Source organism: Triturus cristatus, chromosome 10 (assembly GCF_964204655.1).
Source record: "Triturus cristatus chromosome 10, aTriCri1.1, whole genome shotgun sequence".
NCBI lineage: Eukaryota > Metazoa > Chordata > Amphibia > Caudata > Salamandridae > Triturus > Triturus cristatus.
Genome location: NC_140593.1, coordinates 150,567,066 through 150,592,936, shown reverse-complemented (window position 1 = coordinate 150,592,936; position 25,871 = coordinate 150,567,066). Strand labels below are relative to the sequence as shown.

The 25,871-nt window shown below is 41.1% G+C and overlaps 1 protein-coding gene across 1 annotated transcript in view; it reads right to left on the bottom strand.

Annotated features, from left to right (window-relative positions):
• Positions 1–25,871, bottom strand: part of NPHP3 (nephrocystin 3) — a 342,323-nt gene that overhangs the window by 136,102 nt on the left and 180,350 nt on the right. Inside the window, exons 22-23 of the mRNA XM_085630683.1 lie at positions 23,701–23,942; positions 17,005–17,080 (exon numbers count right to left, since the gene is read on the bottom strand). Coding sequence (XP_085486809.1) covers positions 17,005–17,080; positions 23,701–23,942 — 318 coding nt within the window. The remainder of the gene's footprint in view (positions 1–17,004; positions 17,081–23,700; positions 23,943–25,871) is intronic.

The window sequence follows — 25,871 nt, the reverse complement described above, 5'->3', positions numbered from 1 at the left end:
CAAACAAACCAAGTGACAGGCAGCCTGCGTGCATCAGCAAGGCGATAAACCGGATGGTGGGTGAGAGCGCGAGTGACCTGGTGAAGCTCGAGGGCTATTGCGATGAATCTAAAGTACACGGCTACCCTTGGCCGTGGCCCAGGAGCACCATTTTCGTCCTTTCTGGAAGCTGAGTTGAAGACTGAAAAGGCTTTGGGAGGAAACCTTTCCTATCCATGAAAGCACGCTCCCACAGGCGAGAACGCACGCAGACTAGACTTGACACACCTACTAAAGGATTTTAAACACTGCAACCAACAAGGCAAGCAAGCCTACTCAAGGTTTTATTAGACTCACCTCATTCGTATCGGACTCTAATTCCCAGCATTCAGCTGGCTGTCTAAAGAACTTCCACGCCCACTGGGGGCGGTCTTTCTTTCAATAAAAGGTTGGAAAGTGACGAATGGTGAGTGATTGCTTCCTTCTATGCACGGTCCATGATTAAGGGGCGGACAGCCTTGAAACGCGTCGGACATCAAGCAAACAAACCAAGTGACAGGCAGCCTGCGTGCATCAGCAAGGCGATAAACCGGATGGTGGGTGAGAGCGCGAGTGACCTGGCGAAGCTCGAGGGCTATTGCGATGAATATATATATATATATATATGACTGAATCGCTGCCTTTCAACTTCCCCACGGGCGATGAAAAGAACCAGCATGAACTCCTCTTAGTTGGAATGACAGGATGTTTATTGCTCACTCAATATGTCATAACGCGTTTCGACTGACACAGCAGCCTTGATCACATAAAGAAATGCGTACACCATTGCTTTTTAAATACCACCCACTAGTGTCACGTGATCCCAAAGAACATAGAAAACATACTATAAGAGTATTTTTTCACATGTGCAAAACAGTACTGGATTTTTAATAAATAAATAAATAACAATAAATACATTATTTAAAACAATCTCACCAATATTAATTGGATAAATTCATAAATAATACATTTAGACCGATGGAAACCAAGATATAAAGTATAGTATAGTCCGATAAGCTGTAAGCTGGATTTTATATTTATTTATGCAAATAAAACACATGAATATGTGTGTGGATTTTGTCTCCTTGTTGTAGTTGCCTAAGGATAGTATTTTACAGACCCATATTTCACCACATGGTAATATGCTGGAAATACTTTGCTCAAATGCATAAAGCTCCCTGCCCACAGTGTGCAAATATATGGTATATACTGTAATACTAAAATCCAGTTGTTGCGAACCAACAAAAATAACGCACATATGCCTCACATGAAACTAACTACCATACACTTATTATTAATTAACAGTGTATATGGATACAATCGGTCGTGTTGTCATATCTAGATCAAAATACCAGTTATATCAAAAAAAATGTGCAAATACCGCATTGAAACACCTAATTATTCATCTAAAGTGCTTATCAAGTGCTTAATAAATACTACAATAGTAAAACCCATGTCTAAAAACACATCTAAACAATCTAAATTTATGTTGACTAAGTTATTTTTTTATGGGATAATTTTCTTATTTGTTTTATTTAAAAAATACATCGTGTATGTGACCGTAGGATGGTAAAAATACTGGGAAAAGCTGGGGCAAGTAAGTGTAAAAAGACCTCCCAAGAGACGATGATAGCTGTACCTATCTAAGAGTGTACTATAGATATGATCGTAATAGCTATAAAGGTGCCTGTTAGTGGTGGAAAAAAAAAAAATGTTGCTTACGGAAGTTGTTTATAGGTAATAATGCAGATCTTCTGTTGTATTAAGTCCATTGGGTGACTTACTGTCAAATTCCATTATCATATGCGTTTCAAGTTTTCTCAGCATTAATTCCCTATCTCCTCCTCTTGTTGGTGCTGGGACTGCAGCTACCACATAATAATTAAGACAATTGAGATCGTTGTGGTGCACTGTCTTAAAATGGCGTGCTACAGGATAATGTGTATCATTATTTACTGTAGCACGAAGGTGCTGCAGAATGCGCATATGTACTGGTAATTTGGTACTGCCTATGTAATTTAGATTACAAGTGCAGGTAAGGACATAAATAGCGAACTCAGTGCGACATGTAAAGTGTCCTCTTATCTCTCTTTTATAGGGACTAAAGGGAACCGTAAAATGAGTAGTATTCTTACCAAATTTACAGGCTCTACATGTTGAGCATTTGTAAAAACCCGATTGAGGCTTCAACCATGTTGTGTTGGTAAGAATTTCAGGACTGTTTTTAACCAGTTCCGTCCTCATAGATTTAGCCCTTCTAAAAGTGAGAGTTGGTATCTTGGGTAAACTTGGTGCCAATACCCCGTCAGTAAGTAGAATAGGCCAATTTTTAACAATAATAGCCTTAATTTGTCTTTGTTGTTGACTGAATGTAGTGATTAGTCTTGGAACTTCTAGGTTGGCCTCACTACCTTGACTATTATCACTATTGACAATATCACTATTTAACAGAGACTCCCTGGATCTGAGGGTAGCTTTGAGAATAGCTTTCTGTAAAATATCCTCCCTATATCCTCTTTGTCTGAAACGATCGAGGGACTCCAATTTGCATTTGTTAAATTGCTCTTCTGTACTGCAAATTCTCTTGAGTCTTAATAGTTCACCAAATGGGATACTCGCTATCAAATGGTGTGGATGTGAGCTGGTGGCATGTAATGTTGAATTGCCTGATGTAGACTTCCTGTGTAGAGTTGTGTGGAGTTTGTTATTCTCAACATAGACAGTGGTGTCCAAGAAATCAACACTCTTTTTGCTGATACAGGATGTGAAATGTAAATTCATTTCATTGACATTGATGTTGGATATAAACAATTCAGCACTTTGAACACTTCCCTTCCAAATAATAAAAATGTCATCAATGTAACGAAACCAACTCTTAACATGAATGTCTACTGTCTCTCTAAAAATGCCTCTGAGAGCCTGCTCCTCCCACCAACACACGTGTAAACACGGTTAGCTGGGAGAGAAGCAGGCTCCCATCGCCACACCTCTGGATTGTCTGTACATTTTTTTGTTGAACATAAAAAAATTATTGCACAGACACCAATTGATCATCTCAATTAACATGATGTTATGGTTATAATAACTGAGGGATCTAGTCTCTAAATAGTGTTTCACTGCAGCCAATCCTTTTTGATGTTCAATACTTGTATAAAGTGCCTCTATATCAAGAGTAATGAGTAAACACTCATCATTCCAGCTTGTTTCTTCCAATTTTCTGAGAAAATCCCCAGTGTCTTTAACGTAAGTTGGGAGCATCTGTACTTGACTCTGTAAGAAATAGTCCACATATCGACTCATGTTTTCACACATCCCCCCAATAGCAGAAATAATTGGTCTTCCCGGAACTGGTTCCGTTTGTTTGTGGATCTTTGGGATAAGATATAGGATAGGTATTATAGGGAATTCTTTGTGTAAAAACAAATATTCTTGTTTGGAAATAAGGCCATCCCGTTTGTATCCCAACAGAAGTTTCCTAAGGGCTTCCTTGGCATTGTTGTATTCACCCATGGATGATTGGACATAACATGTAGTGTCATTGAGCTGGCGTAATGCTTCTTTTGTGTAGTCACTACGTGGCCATATAACCAAATTACCACCTTTATCAGACTTATTGATAATGATTTCCTGATTGTTTTTAATTTAGATATCAGTTTTTTGTATTCTATATCATGGAATTTTGCTTTGTGCTTATTTTTCACATGGTTGACCTTGTGGTATAGTTTTTTAAGATCTTCTGTTGTTCTCTCATGGAAGATGTCAATAGCATCTTTTGGCATCATAGGACAAAAGGTGGATTTCTTTTTGAATGGGCTTTTGCCAGCACATGAGTCAATTAGATTAAACGTCTTCATTTTTTCTTGTGTCGTGTTTTGTGTTGCAGTATTGTCACTTTCATCCGCTGCATTGTTTGTGAGTTCATGGATGGTCAGGAGCATACTGGCATCTGAAGCCTGAAGATTAACAGCTGGGCCAACATTGCTGAGTGCCTCATTATTGATATTGCTTTGCGATTCATTGATGTTGCCTTTAATAGTAAAGAATTTTTTCAGCTTCAATTTTCGTATGTAGGAGAAAATGTCAACTCTTGTTTTACCATAGCTGAAACTGCTTTCAGGGCAAAAAGAAAGTCCGAGCGCCAATAGTTGTTTTTCTGCTTTGCTTAGGGTCACATTGGATAAATTGACAATGGTATTATCTTCTAGCGCCTGTACCACTGACCTCTTTTTGGTTTTGCTCCGCCTGAGCTTGCGCCTGGCTTTGCGTTTCTTGTTTCTTCTTGCCCTTGATAGTTCCGTGGATTGCGCGGCCTCAATGTTTGCCACCGGTCGTTGGCTAAAAAATTCAGCTCTTCGCCTGGTTTCAATTTGCTTCTTTCGTCATTGTTGCCTCTTGCATTGTCACTCATTTCTTCAGTTTCACTTCCACTTGTTAGTGAGGTCACGTCCGACACCGAGGATTCCAAGTCGGTAGATATTGCATCGGCTTGTGTGGTCGGATTGCCTGTTGCTCTAGATTCATTCAGCCTCATTTTCCTCACATTTTCATACTTGCGCGCAAACGTGAAAATGTGCCCCAACTCGTAATCTTCTTTGTCACGTGCAAATTTCTGAACTTTTCTGAGTTTTATTTTGTCTTCTTGTTTTTTAATTCTGTCTTGTATTTCTTTTCTCGTTTTGGCTATGAGCTCGGTTTGTTCTAATTTGTTGATTTGCTCATTTAGCTTATCTATCTCTTTGCAAAGCATTTCCCGATCTATTTGGGCATATTTCACCAGAATATTGACAAGATTCATCGAGGCAGTCAGATTGCTTTCAGCCCATTCAGTTAGCATTTTTGGATTAGGGTTCTCAAAACTTGGGGCCAATAAAATACTTAACCCCCTCGGCACACGACCAGCTTCCTGGTATTTCTCCAATGATTTCTGCTCCCACCATTTAGTCATTTCCGAGCGTAAACATTTTTCCAATGCTTTAAGGAGAGATTTGGCGTCTCCTTCCACAATGTCGGCTTTACTTTGATATGTACGGTTAGAAGTACTCGGCAGGTTTTTAAACAACTCGTCTGCCTCAGCCTCCTGGTCGCGTAAAACATTTCCTGACATATTCATCTTGTGTGAGTGCGACGCACCGATTGCTGGTGTTGCCGCTGCTTAAAATTCCAAAAACACCTCTCCTCCTGTTCTGTGACTGTTATATTGTACTCACCGCCATGAAACGGCTTCGGGCGCGTCCTTCGACTCAGCCTTTCACTGCTCCAGGTGGTGTGCCGTACCACAATAGTCTGCACAGGGGGCAGCCGTTAGAGAAATCCTTCCGGATACACTTGGATAAAGTGGCTGAACACGGCAGCCGGCTTGCGGAGAGGGGGTTCGTCGACAGGAAGCAGACCCACTTCCGTTCCAATTCAAATGACTGAATCGCTGCCTTTCAACTTCCCCACGGGCGATGAAAAGAACCAGCACGAACTCCTCTTAGTTGGAATGACAGGATGTTTATTGCTCACTCAATATGTCATAACGCGTTTCGACTGACACAGCAGCCTTGATCACATAAAGAAATGCGTACACCATTGCTTTTTAAATACCACCCACTAGTGTCACGTGATCCCAAAGAACATAGAAAACATACTATAAGAGTATTTTTTCACATGTGCAAAACAGTACTGGATTTTTAATAAATAAATAAATAACAATAAATACATTATTTAAAACAATCTCACCAATATTAATTGGATAAATTCATAAATAATACATTTAGACCGATGGAAACCAAGATATAAAGTATAGTATAGTCCGATAAGCTGTAAGCTGGATTTTATATTTAATTATGCAAATAAAACACATGAATATGTGTGTGGATTTTGTCTCCTTGTTGTAGTTGCCTAAGGATAGTATTTTACAGACCCATATTTCACCACATGGTAATATGCTGGAAATACTTTGCTCAAATGCATAAAGCTCCCTGCCCACAGTGTGCAAATATATGGTATATACTGTAATACTAAAATCCAGTTGTTGCGAACCAACAAAAATAACGCACATATGCCTCACATGAAACTAACTACCATACACTTATTATTAATTAACAGTGTATATGGATACAATCGGTCGTGTTGTCATATCTAGATCAAAATACCAGTTATATCAAAAAAAATGTGCAAATACCGCATTGAAACACCTAATTATTCATCTAAAGTGCTTATCAAGTGCTTAATAAATACTAAAATAGTAAAACCCATGTCTAAAAACACATCTAAACAATCTAAATTTATGTTGACTAAGTTATTTTTTTATGGGATAATTTTCTTATTTGTTTTATTTAAAAAATACATCGTGTATGTGACCGTAGGATGGTAAAAATACTGGGAAAAGCTGGGGCAAGTAAGTGTAAAAAGACCTCCCAAGAGTTACCTGATCTAACTATAACGTGGAATTTCATTGGTTTTTTACGAGTGAAATGTACAACTAACTATAACATGTGTGAAACCTATGGTTTTTTAAGTGAATTTGCAAGGTTTTGTAAATGATAATTCCTAACTATAACGTGTGTGAAACCATAGGTTTCACACACGTTATAGTTAGGAATTAGCATTTAAAAAACCTTGCAAATTCACTTAAAAAACCATAGGTTTCACACATGTTATAGTTAGCTGGGCATTTCACTCGTGAAAAACCAATGAAATTCCCCCGTTATAGTTAGGTCAGATAACTATAACTCGCGCGCCCGCAATCCAGTGCTCATGACGTCACATATTACATCACTCATGACATGGTCAGTGGCATTACTCATGACATCACCGCTGACATCATCCTTGTGATAGAGTGGCGGTCGCGCGAGTTATAGTTATCTGACCTAACTATAACGGGGGAATTTCATTGGTTTTTCACGAGTGAAATGCCCAGCTAACTATAACATGTGTGAAACCTATGGTTTTTTAAGTGAATATATATATATATATATATATATATTACCTACTGGCGGTCGCCAGTAGGTAGTTATAGTTAGGACCACGTTTCCATAGGAAAACCTCAACATTCTATTTTGAATAACTTTGGCGCCGGTCGACGAATCCTCGCGAATTTTTCAAAATAGGTGGGGCGCTACGCTCCGCTCCTACCCTGAAAGTCTCGGGGGGATTCGTCAAGCGGGGGCTGAGATAAAAGGGGGGTCCCAAAACGCGTTTTTCCCATGCATTTTTCCATAGGACCTTTAGAACGAGCTACAGCCCGAACGGCTGAACAGAATTACTCAAAATTTGGCAGAGAGGTAGTCCCTAGGTCAAGGAAGTGCCTTTTGTAGGTTTGGTGTAAATCTGTTCAGTAGATTCTGAGAAAATAGCCTTTGAATCAATATATATATCTGTATGCGCGCAGAGTGCGCGCTGGGTGCGCGCACCTTGCCGTGCGCGAGCGCAATTCTGATTGGTTGTTAGATCTTAGTAAACATTCGAATCGGTGGAAGTCAGGAAGCGGCGGCCGCCATTTTGTCTATCGCATAAAGAGGGGGTGATAAACAAAGGGGGAGCACTTGAAAAGGGGGCAGAGTGGGTAGAAATAGACCCAGTAGGCATTGTAAGGGGGTCAAAGTAGGACCTTGTAGGGCAAAAAAAAAGAATAATATTTTGAAAAAAAATATCGCCGAGTGCGCGCACCCTGCGCGCACCCGGAAAAAAAAATAATAAAAGAAATTTAAAAAACATTGCATTTAAGTGTTTAGATATAAGGTGGCTCTAAAAAGAGCCCTTGTGTTTATTGTTTGTTTTTCGGTACCTACAAGTAAGTACCAACGCAGAGTCTGAGGTTCAAGAGGAAGACTCTGTTCCCTTCATCATTGAAGTGCACACCATCTCCTCTATAAATGTCTTGCATGTCGTAACGCAAGTTGTTGTGGTAAATGGAACCCATACCATAGTCACGGAGGAAAGCAGAAACAGATTTGTTGACGTGCTTCCTTGCTTTGTCAATCTACGGACAAAATTGGTTGGACCAGTTCCACTTTTGCCTTTGGCATATGTTAGAATATACAAAGGCAGATTGAGGAAAAAGCGACATTAATTGCACAAAGGTGTCCTTAATAAGCATTTCCAAACCTACCCCAGTTAAAGTGCCTAGATCATTACCACCACAGTGCACAATAATAAGGTTAGGCTGTGGGAGATGTAGAAAGGTTTTCACCAAAGGCATTAATTGGTGCCACTTTAACCCTCTCTGACCAATCCACTTGATGTCTACATTTGGCAAAGCAAGGTCTCTCACCATACCTCTTTTCTCTGCAAATTTTTCACTCCAGAAGACATAGCTGTGTCCTACAATCCACACTGTGAACATCTTCAAAGGAGATCTGGATGCACTCAGGAGGTGTAATTCAGTAGAATGGTAAAAAGAAATGAAAGACAGTTTGGAAATGGAGGCATACATATTTTTTATTAAAAAAAAAGAACTGATTGGCTGTTTCATACCATTCTACACTAAAAACTAGGCTGTATGTGTAAATTAATAGAAGCATGTTTTGTATTGGTTCAGAAAAATGTGTTACCAAAGAACAGTACTATGGATTTGCTGTAAGGTTTGAAAAGTCAAGCACTCTTGCTCTGTGGAATTGAAACATTGTGTGGCGAACTTCTGACCTAACTCCACACAGCAGTGTTCCATGAGCTGTTGCTATGGTAGCAGGCAGAAGTCAAGTTGGGGGAAGGGTACTAGGCAGAAGTCAAGTTGGGGGAAGGGTACATTTGGAAAAGGGTTGGTTTTCAAGCAATAGAAATGTGTGATTACATTTGAAAAAAAGGGGGAAGCAGTGTGATTTGAAATTAACATCTATATGTGTGGAAAAATAGAGGGAAAGATTGCCATTATCTGGTTCTGCTGAGTGGAGAGAGGTGTAGAGAACAAAGGTCCTGGCTCTGATAATGTGCTGTGGGGTTTTGAGGTTTCAGTCTGTAATGCAAATACATTCAGCATCACTAAGGCTGGTTGCCCTTGCTGGAGTGTAGGCAGTCACCCAGCATACACATGGTTTGTGGTCTGAAAATGCAGTCTGGACATGTGCATTTAAAAAAATCTGAAAAGTGGATTCATAATGTGTCAGTCTGTAAAAGTAATTTGCACTTGCCAACAAAAAAGAGCAGTAAGTGTGCATTCAAATTGGCAAAGATTTTTCGTTTTGTGACTAATGTGAAAACATGACTCTGTGTGCAAATAGGAATTACAGGAAGAGATTTGTTGCGTTTTCCTCTGGTGATTTCACAGTTGCATTAGTAGGAAAAAGGGGGAGTCTCTCAAAAAAAAAAAAAAAAAAAAAAAAAAAAAATTAAAAAAACCTTGGGTGCGCGCACCTCAAAAAAATTTCCCAAAAAAATTTCAAAAAAAAAATTTTTTTGGTTAAGTTTATAAGTGGCTCTTAAAAGAGCCCTTGAGTTAATGGAGGGAAACAGGAAGAGAAAAACGCAAAAAATGAAAACAAATCTATGGCCTAGTGCATGAATGCGCATCAAATTTTCTCTGAAGGAGATCAAGACTGGTCTCCCCCACAGAAATAAGTGAACCGCAATCAGTGCACCGTGTAGACAACCTCGCCAAACAAGGTGGACCAACAAGAGGTAAAGAAACAGGTGAAGGCACCATCGCAGCTGAAGTGCTCCCCTGAGCTGCCGAAGATGTGCTCGGCTGAGCTGCTGCTGATGTCGTCGGCTGAGCAGGTGGAGAGTTTTCTTCAGAAGCTCGACGAAAAGATACTGGGTGCATTTTGTCAACATGTCTTAACATAGTGTGAATGCTAAAAGAATATTTCTTGTTAGGATTCCCACGAGATAAGACTTTGTTACAAAGTACACATGTAACTTTTGGTGCATTTACCTTTTTCTCATTCTCTGGAAAAGTGAAAAACTGCCATATAAAGCTGTCTTTCTGCTTCCTGTTCCTCTGCCTCTCAAGAGTGTCCTGGTCACTGTCTGAAGTAGGTTGCTGTTCAGCCATTGTCTCTCAACAACAGAATAGCTCCTTCTCCAAAGGAATCAGAACTAATAATGAGGGGAGTAGGTGTGGTTTGGGAAGAATCTGGAACAGAAAGTACTTCAAACCAATCAAAAGTGATGATTCTTGATCACATGACTTGCCATGAGGGGATTGGGTGTGGTATTGAAACAATTAGAAACTGAAAGTAATGATAACCAATAAGAAATGTTGTTTTCTTATGTATAAACCCGAGGTGCGCGCACTGTGCAAGCTCCGAGCGCGCACCCCGTGATGACGTATGCATGAACGCGTAAACGCGCAGGTGCATACGTCATATACGCGCACCTAGCGCGCATACGTTTAACACGCGTATACGCGACCGTTATTGCGCGTAATTTTAGCGTATGCGGAAGTAAACCGCGTCGAGGGCGTAGGACGCATGCGTGCGTACGTACGTACGCATACGTACTGGGTGCGCGCTCCCAGCGCGCACCAACAAGTATATTTGCGTACGTAAATAACGTACGCCGGAATTCATAAAAAACATACGAAATAGTACTAGGTGCGCGCTCAGAGCGCGCACCCCAAGAAATTATAAATAAAAAAAAAAAAGAGGACATTAAATAATTTAAAAAATTATAAAAAAAAAATATCCAAATTGAATTATTTAAAAAAATAATTTATAAAAAAATACAGATAATATATAAATGAATATAAAGTAATTTTATTTAAATAAAAAAAAATATCTTTAATTAAAAATACATAACTTAGCATATAAAAAACCATACAAATTCTCAGAAAAAAACATAGGTTTCAAAAACGAAATATTTAGGGATTAGCATTTAAAAAACCTTGCAAATTCACTGAAAAAACCATAGGTTTCACACACGTTATAGTTAGGAATTAGCATTTAAAAAACCTTGCAAATTCACTGAAAAAACCATGGGTTTCACACACGTTATAGTTAGGAATTAGCATTTAAAAAACCTTAGAAATTCAGTGAAAAAACCATAGGTTTCACACATGTTATAGTTAGCTGGACATTTTACTCGTAAAAAACCAATGAAATTGCCCCGTTATTGTTAGTTCAGCTAACTATAACTCGCACGCGCCCGCAATGCACTGCTGATGACGTCACATATTACATCACTCATGACATGGTCAGTGACATCACTCATGACATCACTGATGACATCTCAAATGACATCACTGATGACATCATCCTTGTGATAGAGTGGCAGACCTCCTCTCACCCTAATATAACCTTTGATACACACATTGAATAATAGAGACTAAAATTTTTAAAACAATGGACATACCAATACCAGTTACAACAACCTCTTCAGTAATTCTAAGATCCACATACACATCCACTCATTCACCAACAGTCCTATACAGTCACTCATACATGTACTCACTCATCATATGTACTCATACACCTATACATCCTGTTACACAATGCCACTCATCCATAGAGTTACTCACACACATAGTCACTCATGCTAATAAAGAATCAAACATACATTTACTTGCATACACAGTTATACACACACCACCACACTTACTTCTACAGAAACTTAAACATACTTAGTCATTTAATCAATCACTTATAGAAACACATACTTATTCATACAGGAACTCTTTCAATCTCTCACTCTCACATATACTCACTTATATACACCAATAGTCACATATACTAGTTTAAAACATATGTAGTTACTCATAAAGTCACTATTGAGACAGTCATTCACTCACTAACACAGCCATACACACACTCATCCACCCATATAGTCCTGCACACATGCTGTCTTCAACACATACAAACAGTGAGTGACTCATTCATGTTCCTATGCACTACATAATACCCCCCACCGAACCATGCAGATACTCAGACTGACACTCAAAAAACCAACTAATAACCTATATAGACACCCATGTAGCTACTCACCAACCCATGCAGCCACTTATACAAGTGAGAGACTGATACAGATATTTACATATTTAAACATTACTCACTAAGCCATGTATTCACTATGATACACTTAATCAGTCAGTTACACAATCAATTTTTAAAAAACAAATCATCCATTTAGACACTTATATACCCATTTATTCTTCCATCAACCTTGAGATATACATATATAAAACATATTTAATTTTCTGAAAAACACACATTCACTGGATGATGTCATCAGTGATGTCATTTGAGATGTCATCAGTGATGTCATGAGTGATGTCACTGACCATGTCATGAGTGATGTAATATGTGACGTCATCAGCAGTGCATTGCGGGCGCGTGCGAGTTATAGTTAGCTGAACTAACTATAACGGGGCAATTTCATTGGTTTTTTACGAGTAAAATGTCCAGCTAACTATAACATGTGTGAAACCTATGGTTTTTTCACTGAATATATATATATATATATCACTTCCATGTACTTATGTATCTATACATTTATAACTTTTCTTCTAATTCACCATATCCAATGCCCTACCCTATTTCTCACCCTATATCACTCTCAATATATCCTTTACCTCAACTCTCTGACTCATCTCAAAACTCAACAAATCCTATGCACACACAAAAGAGTACAAAAAATAGTAAAACACTGTTCTTGAAGTTCACAAATGAAGAAGACGTAGTCCTTAACCGGTGTTGTTCATTTTTAATGCAGTGTTCCTGCGCAAAACCAGCCAACACGTGTTTTGTCAGTGGGTTGTAAGGCCCTTGACTTCTTCAGGGCTGCTGCGAGTATAATAGGTGCTTAAACCTCTAGACCGGTGATAATTCCGACCCAGTTGAGCATACAACAATCGGTAATTTGGTGTGACTCTGATGATTCCAAATCTCAGATCCAGAGAAATGTCTGGTCCGAGCCTCTAAAAATGTTTTCGCCAGGTGTGGCGTTTCCAATATAAGTTTAGACAAGGTATAGCGGACGGCAGTGTAAACGGTATGATTGTCCAATTTCAGGACCGTGGTGAGTACGCCCAGAGTATTCTCGGGATCTGCCAACCGGATAGTTCATCTCAAAACTCATTCTACTACTCTTTCCAATGCACTACCCTATTTCTCACCCTATACCTCTATCAATATATCCTCTACCTCCACTCTCTCATTCATCCCAAACCCCATACCACTACTATGATGCCCAAAATAACCCTTTCTAGACTCTTCCCTCCTGTACCCCTCCTTGCATCATCTCATACCTCTTTTACTTTTCAGATCTCCCGAATGCGCCTTTCTAAACCCTTCCATCTGACTCTTCACCCTCCACCTCCCTTTTACCTAACCCAAGCGCCCCGCTACTGCTATGAACTAAAAACAAGCATTGGCATAGCCAATAGGTCTTGCCTTTGGGACCTTATAAGTGTTTAGTTAACTAGCACAATATCCTTGGTGCAACAACATCAAGTGTTGCATGGCTAAACACTTATAAGGTCCCAAAGGCGAGACCTTTTGGCAATGCCAATGCTTGTTGTAATTTGGTGTAAATCCATGAAGTAGTTCTGGAGCTATTAAAGTAAAAAGATTTATGTATATCTAGAGACGCGGAACCCCCATGAATCAACCATGGGCGATTTGTGGAGCCACACGCCAACAGCAATGCCATAATTGGCTGCAATCTGAGAGGAAAGTTGCGGCCACCATTTTCTGCAGGTGAAAAATACAATTTTAAAGTGAAAGAAGGGGTAAGGGTAGAGGTATCCTGACCCCATGGGATTGACGGAGGAGTCTGTGACTGACCCCTCATTGGCATAAAATTGTCCCCCAATTTAGTTTTTAGCATGCGAGGGTCTAGGTATCCACAGCGGCACTCAGCACGACCGCCTGTGTGTCCCGCAGGTGAACTGCAGATCCAGACCCAAATTAAAAGAAAACACCAACACCCACTCACAGACCCATATACCTACTCACACACTCACTCCCACACCCAAACACTCACATACCCACTCACACACCCATGCAGCCACTAACACACCCATTCATAGACCCACAGAGCCACTCACACACCCACTAACACACCCATACAGCCAGTAACACACCACTCACAGACGTACAAAACCACTCACACACCCACTCACAGACCTGACAACCACTCACACACCCATATGGCCATTTGCACACCCACTCACAGGCCCACAAAGCCCCTCACACCCACTCACAGACCCACACACCCACTCACATACCCATATAGCTATTCACACACCAACTCACACACCCACAAAACCACTCATAGACCCACTCGCATACCCACACAACCACTCACACATGCATTCACACACTGACTTACACACCCACTCACAAACTTGTACAGCCACTCAGACCCACACAAACACTCACACCCACTCACAGACCCACACAGCTACACCCACATACAACCATTCACACATCCACTGACACCCATTCAGCCACTCACACCCACTCACAGAACAACACAGCCACTCACACACAGACACACCCACTCACACACCCACTCACATACCCATATAGCTATTCACACACCAACTCACACACCCACACAGCCACTCACACACCCATTCACCCATCCACTCACTGTCCCCCAAAACCACTCATAGACCTACTCGCATACCCACACAACCACTCACACATGCATTCACATACTGACTTACACACTCACACACCCACTCACAAACCTGTACAGCCACTCACAGACCCACACAAACACTCACACACCCACTCACAGACCCACACAGCTAAACCCACACACCCATATACAACCATTCACACATCCACTCACACCCATTCAGCCACTCACACCCACTCACAGAACAACACAGCCACTCACACACACACTGACACACCCACCCAAACACCCAAAAAACCACTCACACACCCATGTACAACCACTCAAATACCCATACCGCTACTCACACACCCACTCACAGACCCACAAAACCACACACATAGCTCCTCCCACATCCACTTACATACCCACACAGCCATTCACACACCCATATACCCACTCACAAAGCCACTCACACACCTAAACAGGGGGGAATATATTTTTTTTAAAAAGGACTTCCCTTAATACCGCCGACATGCCGGCCACTGCCTCTTCTTACTCCGTCCTCGTCTCTGCACTGGGCAGGAAGCACACAGCCTCCCAGAATCCCCTGACCAATCACAACGCTGACTTACAGCAGCGTTGTGATTGGTCCGGAAGACATGGTTCAGTGCTCAGACAAGGACTGGCAGGCTGTGCATGTTCTCCACCCAGGCTGTAATGAAGCCTTGGTAGAGAACATGCAGAGTGCACATGACGGTTTGGCCGGCCCGAGATGGTCGGCCAAACCATCATGCGCACTTAAGGTACTGACACCACTCCTCCCCCTGTGACGCGGGGAACCCAGTCCTGCCCGCCTGGCTTCAACTGCAAGCTGAATAGAAAAATACAAAATTATAATTACGGAACGTTATCATGTTATGTTTTGTATCTAGCTTGCAGGTGAAGCAGTGGGGTGACGCTACTTCACCTAAGCGGAGGAGCCGCCGCTGAGTGACAGGGCCATAATAGTTAACCACATTTTTAAATGTTTCTTTACCTGCCACTTTGACTCATAGCCAGCACCCTTTACAATCCCTAAAACATTGCATAATTTGACATTCAATTGTATTGGCTAGGAGAATGGCAACCCCCTCTTATAGCAGCACCTGCCGAAGAGTAAAAACAGTGTGAATATCGGTTAGGGACTAAAGATTTGGGAAGGTTACCTTTAAGGCTGGTTTTTTGAAGAAAGATCACTTCCAATTTGAATGTGGTCAACCAATTCAACATAGTACGAACATTTCGCTTATTGAGTAACCCATTGACCTTACATGAAGTAATATTAATGTTTTGCATTATAGGAAACCCTAAACATCTAAACACAACCACTCTCTCATTTTCGCCTTCCTCCTCATCACCTGTTCAAATATAGCTCATCACAACCTCAAAAAATAACTAAAACTAAAAACAATAAACCTCTTGGTTATTAAACTGCAAATTTTTTCCTGCTGGTGTGCCGCCCTACCCCTCTTTTCCCCACATCCAACCCAACACCAACTGAAGGGGAGAGTGCCCATGGTCCTCCCTATCAGCCCACACTGTAGACAATGGTGCCCTGACATAGCACCTAACCATGCTCCCGGGGAGCCCCCCCCCAGCCGATGGCCGATTGGATAAAATAGAGGAGACGATGCAACAAATTCCAGAGCAAATTAAGGAAGTTGAACAGAATATCCGATCTGGAGGACCGCTCTCTTATTGGGACAAAGATATCGAAGCCCTCCCAAAAAAACTATAGGCCTCCCAAATCAATATGGACGATATAGAGAACTACACAAGAAGGTAAAATGTGTGCTTTGTGGGGATCCCAGAGGGTGTGGAAGTAATCGAGGATCGTGAAAACCCACTGCAGTATATCGAGACATTGATTAAAGAACACATTTTGGAGAACGCCCCTGCTGAGCTCACTATAATGAGAGCCCACCGAGTCCATGCTCAAGGTGCATCAAATACTAAGTATCCTCTAACGATGATTGTGAACTTCGCAGACTATCGTATTAAAGAGGCTAGTCTTTCTAAAGCCATCCACAATAAATCCTCTGTTACCTGATTAGACACAGATTAGGGTATTTTCAGACAAAAGAGATGTGATTTTCTAGGGCTAATTGGGCAATACAGAAACGCTAGAGCACAGACTTCAATAATCCAGAAATCTAAATTGAAAATCTTGTTTAAAGGTCAATTTTACAAGAAGAGGCCCAGGAGGTTCTTCAGAGAGTCTCAAAATAAGAAATATTTGATGCTCAGCAGGTAGCCCTTTATAGCGTTTGCATTGTGATTGGAGTTGAATACTAGAAGTATTTCAATGTTTAAATGATGAGTTAATTTAACTGCACTTGGCATTAGTCATCTTCTTTACAATATTTTTTCAGACACAGCAATGTGGGGCTTTGGAATAGTTAAGTACGATCTTGGCTGGAGAAATCTCTTGATCTTAAATAAAAAACAGTCAATATTTACCATGCTCCCTTTCCGATGTATAGCTTTCTGTCGAATTTTCAAGGACCGTTTCCTCAGTTGCTCAACCTGCTCATACCTTAAAAGCACAGAAGACAAAATAGTAATTAAATAGGGAATATTTTTTAACCACCAGTGATAAAAGTTTCTCTAATATATAACGACTGCCTATGGCTCAGTCAACCAGTCAAATGTAGGAACTAATAACTGCTTCTAAATGCCATTGAAGCTAAAACTGAAATGCTGGGAGACCAGAATTTAAACGTACACTTTCTTTCTTTGAGTGATAATTAATCAACATAGTAGCTTAGAGTAGGAATGCACCAATGATAGACTACAAAGAACAAGATGATTATAAATAAACATGTTGTGTTACTTTATGTTAGAGTGCACATGGTTCCCATGGGACATTTTGGTGCTTAATAACAAATGTTTATGCTGCGGGAATTTGTTAAGCGCACGTACACCAAAAGTTCTCTTGGCGCTCATTGGAGATTGGAAGCTGTCCCGAGGTATGATCTAACAATAGGCTTGGGTGAACAGCCAAGATCTCAGTTTTTTCCTGAAACCCATGTAGTCCGGTGTTAGTCTGATATCCATCGGCAGAGAGTTCCAGAATTTGGGGCCCAACATAGAAATACGTGAGCCATCCATTCTCTTGCACTAAAATCTAGGAATTGTCAGCAGATTCATAGAAGCTGATCTTAGATCCGTTTGGGAAGGTACGGTGAAATCTATGTGTAGATAAATTTGGGGCCCCTATCGTTGAAAAGCATGCATCCTGTCTTAAACAAAGACTGCTGAACCACAGGAAGCCAGGGAAGCTGCTTCAACAATGGCTTAGTATGGCAGTGTCTCGGTGCTGAAAGATTACTCTGGCAGCTTGGTTCTATATCAGCTGCAGTCTGTGGGCTTGATTGGCTGGGAGACCCAAATAGATAGCATTGGCATAATCCAGCCTGGACATAATCATGGCCAGCATGATCGCCACACTTGCCTCCCTAGTAAAGAATCTCCTAATTTTCTTGAAATTCCTTAGTTGATAGATGCACGATGATGTGACCAAGTTAATCTGTGCGTGCATAGATAGGTTGGCGTCAATTTGGATGCCCAGGCTCTTTACTGGTCTTAGGGATAGGTGGAGGGCCTAATGTAGCCAGCCAGTGTCCTGGTGTCCAATGGTGTAGTCTGTTGTTAGAAATTACTCTCTCTGTTTTATCAGAGTTCAATTTGAGATGGTTATGACCCATCCAGTCTTTAATGAATAGCATTGTGTTTTGAAAAAATGCCTTAAAGTCATCCGTCTCGTCTATTGGAAAAATCAACTGCATATCATCTGCGTAGTTATAGACCTTAACCCTCCTGCATTGGAGGGAGTGGATCAGGGGTCCGATATTAAGGTAGAACAGGTGGGGGAATAGGGACGAGCCTTGTGGTACCCCGCAGGTGGTGTTGACCCTGGCCGAATTATAGGATGCCAGCCTAACAGACTGGGAGCGATTCCCCAAAATTGAATGCATCCAGTCCAGGGCCGTTCCTCTCGGACCTGCCACTGCCATTCTACCCGCTAATTTTGTGTGATCCACAGTATCGAATGCAGATGACAGGTCGAGCAGGACCAGTACCTGCGTACACCCCTTGTCTGCTCCCTCCTTCAGGTCATCCACTACACTTAAGATGACTGATTCAGTTGAGTGTGATGGCCGAAAGCCTGCTTGATGAGAGTCCTAAAATGTAGTCTCTTCAATGAAGGCGCATAGGAGTTTTGCTACGTGTGCTTCAAGTATTTTTGCAGGATATGGGAGGAGCAATATGGGTCTATAGTTGCTCAATTGTTTGGGGTCTAATCCGACTTTTTTGAAGCGGGATTAACACTGCCTCTTTGAATGCCCGTGGAACCATGCCTTGCTCCAGAGATAGATTGAGCAGGGAGAGGATGGTATCTGGGAAGTGGGCAAGAATGTCTTTTTGTATAGGAGAAGGACAGGAGTCTTTGGGGAGGCCAGACTTTACTTTGTTACTTAATTCTGTAAGTCGATCTAGGGTTATGTTCTGAAAGGTAGCACGTGTTGCTGGATTGGTGAATTGCTGATGTGATTGCCAGTTCTGTGAACTAGGAGTGTTGGAGTCTTGTATTGCCTTCATTTTGTTCATGAAGAAGTAATTCAAATCGTCACATAAGGCCTGGGAGGGAATGACAGCCGGTGTAACACGGTCGGGGTTAGGTCATTCTTTAACTACATTGAAAATGTCTTTAGATTTATTTTCTGAGCTAAGAACTCTGTTCGAATAGAAGGCTTTTTTTGCCTCCAAAATGGCTGCTTTATAGTCAGTAAGAGCTTTTTCATGTTTTCCTTGTTGCAGGAAAGTAGCTTCTCCGCCATTTCCGTTCCGCCAGGCGAATTTTAAGCTTTGCCGATTTCAGCTCTATTGAAAAGCAGAAAAGAACAGAACGACCGACCAGGGTCCAACTCAACCAGAACACATGTATTGTTAGCAATCAAAAAATTGGTGCAAAAACACTTCCTGCATCCGTCGTCCAAAGGTGCAAAGCGAGTCAAAGCGTAAATCCAAAGATGGAAGGTGCACTCATTGAAATTGAACACATCTTTGGATTTACGCTTTGACTCGATTTCAGCTCTATGGTGAACCACTTAGAGGTCTCATGCCACCTCATTCACCTCTCTTTCCTTTGTAAAGGGGCATGAACTCACTCGCTCTTAATTGCCAGTTGGTATTTGCTGTCTCCAGCTCATCGACATTGTCTATTCTAGGCAGAAGTGTAGATTCCAGGGTGCTATAGAACTCTGGCAAACTGATACGATTCCAGTTCCTAGTTAGAACTTTTGGGCCGGCCAAGGGTTTAGCTAAGGATAGACCACTCAGTGTAAAGTGTATTAAGTGGTGGTCTGACCAAACACATGGCTTGACAGTTAAGTTGTGTACCAAGAGGTTGGTGGTCCACAGCTGGTCTAATGCATGGCCTTTTAATGTGTGTGGGCTCATTTATGTGTCCTTCTAAATTTACATTTTTCAATAGGTCTGTTAGCTCCTTAGAACCCTGGCTCCCCTCTTCCTCGTTACACCAACAATCCAGGTCTCCAACTAGCAATGTTTTCGCATAGTCTATGATTAAAGGGGCAAGATAGTTTGCCTGTTCGCTGGTGAATTCTCCCGTTGCAAATGGGGGGAGGGGGTCTATAAATCAGGACGCACACCAATGTGGACGTTGGAGAGTTTCATTTTAGCGTGAGGCTATCCACCGATGCCACTTCTAATGGGGCAATGGAGGTAACAGAGAGGTCCTTTTTAACAACTGCTGCTACACCGCCTCCTCTTTTTCCAGGAGGTCTGTTTGCCTGCAACAAATGGTAGTTGCCAGGTAGCGCTGCTAATATATCAGGGGTAGATTCCATAGTTAGCCAGGTTTCTGTGAGTAATAATATATCTGGGGCTTCGGTATCTAAGAGATAAAAATTTCTAGTTGGTCCTGGACCATGGAACCCATGTTTAAATACACTATGTTTCAATCTTTTGGTGCTAAGGGCTTTGCCCTTGGTGTAGCACAGTCGTGCTTAATAGGGGAGGGGTGGGGCGGGGATTTCAAGTGCTGGAATAGTCGTAGCATAGCTGGAACACGATTAAGGAGGCCGTACCTTACTAACTTGTTTTTAGTTATGGGGTTATTGCTATCCAAAAGAATTGGTACTCATTTTATCAACAGCAGAAGGACAAATGACTCAGAGGACCCACCAGATTTTGAACCCGAGACCATGAGGTCAAGCACAGATTCCTTGAGCGAATGTATTTATGAAACTTTCAAGAACAATTGTATCCAGTAAAAATATCCCCATAGTTAGCAATGTAACCATACCACTCCCCACTGCATTACAGGTGACCTGATAAATGACACTGCAGATAATATCACCTATATCCCTACATGTGACTTCACCAATGCCTCGTTGATGTCAAAGATGTGTCATCACAAAGGACTTTACATGAAGAAAAAATTGTACAGGGCAGACATGGCCACATGGGCTATCAGATATCCACACAGTTTATACCTACTGCTTCACTTACAGTCAACAGATGTCTCCAAGATAACGTCTATTAAATTAAGACATATGCTCACAAAGTATTGTCATGTGTGGAAAAAGTGCTGCCTTTTGTCAAAACGTGCCTTCTTATTCCCCAAAAGTGTATCATATTACCAAGTGTGCCATAGTATACAAAGAAAGGGCTGTCACATACCAAAGAAATGCTATGTTTCCAAAACGTGTCACCACATTCATTGAATATGCTACCAAATAGCAAAAAGGACCAGGTACATGCTTAAGATAAGCCTTTATATGTATTGAACTGAAAACGTATGCTGCAACAATGCTGTACTCAAAGATGTAAATGGTGATGTCATATGGGATGTCAACAATGAAGCAATTTGCAATTTAATCGCTGCACTCATGAGCAGTTTATGGGCGCTTACCGTTGCATGGGTAACCATAATCAGAACATGTCAACGTTTTTCTTACTTTGGTTAATAACCATAATGTCCCTTCTAATAAAGGTTTTGTCAGAAACCTGTAAGATTTTGTTATGTTGTAAATTACTATGGGCCTGATTTAGATCTTGGCGAAAGGGTTAGTCCGTCACAATGGTGACTGACATCCCATCCGCAGAAATATAAATCCCATAGGATATACCAGGATTTGTATTTCGGCGGACAGGATATCCGTCACCATTGTGAGGAGTAACCCGTCCCCCGAGATCTAAATCAGGCCTGATATCACTATAGAAGAAAACAATACTGTCAACACTGTCACTTAAAGTTTGTTCAGTGAAGTCTGTGAGGTTTGTAGTGTTACCCCTTGCCTACCACTGCTTGTACCTGCATGGAATGGCCAGTGGCCTGGTTCTATAGTAGTGGGGACATAGTATGATCTTTAGATTTCCTGCCTGACTGTACCCTAGCCATTCCCAGTGAGCACTAAGAATGGCCTCTGCCTGATTCCCCTGCACAATGGTGGAATCTCGGCACAGCTATTAGTAACATGTGATGACCACAGAACCAATGTCTTGTACACTGTTCAATGTAACCTTCACAACTCAATACATCATTTATTTATGTATGATATTCCTAGAGTGCAACAGTGTGAAGTATACAGTAATGCATAAGACTGATTCAGGGAGAGGGAGAAAAAGAGGGAGAGAGAGGTCGGGAATTTTCAGAAGGTGCTCAGGATACGTGCTAGCCCTAGGTCTTCTGGCAAACACGTTTTGTTCTTGGTGCTGGCAAGATGTTGGTTTCAGTGTTTTTTTTTTAATGAATATTAGAGTAGCCAACAAGTCTTGCTATTGATACTACATGATCAGCATGCAAGCAGGCTTAGTTCCTTTGCTCTAGACATCAGATATGGGGCCCCAATAAACAGGGAAACACCTTAGAGGGAAGTAAAAGAGGAAAAGACAATCTTCTCAACTAAGCACTAAAATTACTGCAGATAAAATAAAGAGAAGGGTGTGATGTCTACAGGATTGGCAGGGACATGCCTCAATGCAATTGCAAGGAAGTTGGAAGTATGCGAGCAGATAAAAGGTATGTTGTTTAAATCAACTGGAGTGCGGTACCCCCCCAATAGTGATTTCTGAGTTGGTTTACCAAACTTAAACAGCCTTACGAATGTGATTTGCTGGGTCTTACTAAGATGGTTAACATGACTGGGTACAATGAGCTTGTGAGGGTCTAGCAAGGAAGGGCTTTGAGAAAATAATTAGCTGGCGCTTACCAATATGGAGGTTAAAAATGAGGTAGCCTAGCAGGGGGTCCATTCAAAAATCATACTGCTTGTATTCTTAATAGTGGAACACTAGTTTTCCTGTGAGTAGACATAGCGGTGTGTCTAAAGATCTTCAACATTTAATATGTTTTTTCGCATCATGTCTATGGGGGAGTCAGACTACTTAGAAATGATGGGAAGGCTACCTTTTCACTGGTTTGAGCTCAGCAATTCATGTCACTCCAGAGCTTAAAGGAAGGGTCAACTTTACTTGTTTTCTATCTTTCCACTTAACAAAACAGAAACCTTTTTTTATTAAACAAACAGCAGTAATGGAAACTGAACCAATTTCAAATCTAATTTTTGTATAAAATCTTGGTTGTTTAGGCATGGACAATAAAAACGAAAAAGAGATTCATAATTCCTCAATGCCTGGTCTTTGTATATTTCTTACTGTTAAGGTTTGCACACAATTGCCTTGTTTGCCAAAAAGCAAGAGTAACAGGACCCACTTCAAAGCTCCTGCGTAAATTTAGGAAAGGCAGTTGATAGAGGTACAACATCTCAGACTTGTCGTTGAGCTTCAAGGAACAATCCACAAATCTGAAAAAACCTAACAGACAAAAAGAAAGTTTGTGACCACAGGAGAGGCCTTCCTCTGTTCACTTATCCAAACTTATCTAATGAAAGATCTGCCCAAGCAAGCTCTCGTTTACTATTGGTCAGTTGAAGTACTAAAAAACAATAATGGCAAGCTACCAAGCTCTAGTGTGGCATTGGAGTAGGGAAACAGAGGACAACTGGGCAATTGTGAAGGTCAGAGCACACAAGGGCCACTATTCAGATGCACAGAATAGTTCATATCTGATAGCAGAGATGAATACTTTAGAAAAACAAAATCCAAATTAATCACAATAATCCTTACTTATTTTGTTTTTGATACAACATGGCTAGGGCATCAAGTTCGCGAGCAACTCCTGGATGTTCTGCCCCATATGCATTTTCACTGATTTCTAGGGCCTGCTTGTAAAGCTGTTCGGCATTTCCAAATTTCTTAGACTGCACGTAAACCCCAGCTAGCTGGTGTAGGGACTGCGCCACACTTGGGTGGTCAGGATCGAGTGCGGTCTCTCGAATCTCCAGTGACCTCTGTAATGGAGCCACTGCCTGCAAAAAAAGTCATAACAATTTGTTAAAGTTCACACATTCCTTCAAGTTCTGATTCTGACAACAAGTACTACCTTCACAGTAACTCTGGTCTCTGATAATGTCACACTACATCTTACTACACGTTAGCCTTTCTTCATCACAAAGAAACAAATTTGTATCAGCTCAGGGTTTTCACTGCAAGCAATATTACAATATACATGAGTATGAAAAAAATACAGTTACTGCAATTTAAGAACAAAAGCACAACTGACATTTAAATTCTTATTAAGGATAATATTAGGTAGAGCACTTGACCTGATTAATGCAATACTGATAAGTACAATCAATGATTGTCAGAACACAGAATGAGAGCATTCTTGGATAAAAAAATATCCTCCCAAAATACATCCCATCTCTAACAAGTGTATTCAACAGAGAGGGTGAAAGAGAACAAAGATTGTATGCATAGCAGTTGTTGCATACAGCACCATTAAAGCTTCCACACTAATGTAATGGAGAGCTTCTCTAACCAAAGGTTCCTTGATAATTTCTAATCAAAGGATAATCTCAGTTGTGAGGACTGGTTTAATAAAATAATATTTGGAATGAGTAAAACATAAGCAAGATGGCTAGTATCCAATAACATCAGTTTTGTGAACATTCAGGCATGCACCTATAATGATTTCTGTGAGCTCCGGAGTAGCACTGCTGGAACCATGAAGGATGCATTAAAAGTTGTGGTAGAAGCCGAGGTTCATTCTGAAGGTTCAGCTTTCTTAAATTCCCATATGTTTCTTTCTGAAATGCTGAGAATTAAAAGATGTACACAAATATAATCTTACATACCACTTAATAATATAAGGCATTTAAACCATTGCTGCATAAAACCAGAGAGAAGCAAAATGCTGATTCTGTCAACCGATCGGAAATGGTAAGGTATATGTATTTAGCCTATTTACTGCCAAGGCACTAGCCTTCCCATTGATAAAGAAAAGTGTGCATATCAGGTACAAAAAAGTGGAAAAATACAGGTGTTGAAACACACAAGGTTTTCTACCATTGTGGTCTGGATCTACCTTGAGGATTTTTACCCATGAGTTAACATTTAGTGTATGTCAGTTTGCAAGTTAGGTTTCCACTCGCATATGTACATGAATTTAAATGAGGGCTGTACAAGGTATTGTACCAACAGCAACGTTCGTACAAGTCCTACACATCATGGCTTTAGAAAAAAGTCCAGCTTACAAACATCTATTACCCATGCCATCATAAAGGGACATTAACTAAATGTTTTAAATTAGATTGTGTAGGAAAGTGGCCCTTTTTAGGTCTCGCCTGAGCCAGCGCATGCGCTGATCTGGCGAGACATTTAGTGACTGGGCTTCAGAAATCCGACCACAAGCTTATGCTTGCGGCCTAAAGCTTGCGGTTACGCACGCGGGCACGCGCACAGCCGCCATCTGGCTTTCCTCTCTCGCTCGCGGGCGGGCACCCTTACACTCGCAGGACGCTGCAGCTGCTTTCACTTTTGCCGCCGCACGCGCACCACTCGCGTGTTTTTTTAAAATTTCCTTTTAGCGCGCGCGCACACAACTCTCGGGCTTAGTGCTTTCACCGGATATTGTCAGATTACATTACATTAGGCCACACCCGCTTGCCTGTCCCGCATAATTATAGTGCAAACTTGAACCAAGGGGGTTATAGCTCTTCACACTGAAATCAGCTCACCTTACACAAGTTTTTAAGCACAGTGTCACGAAGCGATTTGCACAGAATCACAAGATGCTGCGCCTGAGACGAGATTCCAACCTAGTTACCCAGTTCTAACATCCGCAGCCCTAGCCGCAACGGGTGTGATATTAGGAGATTTGTCATAAGAAGAAGCACTCCCTGAGCTGTGAATACGTAATGCATTCACCTGATATTGTCCGATTACCTTACATTAGG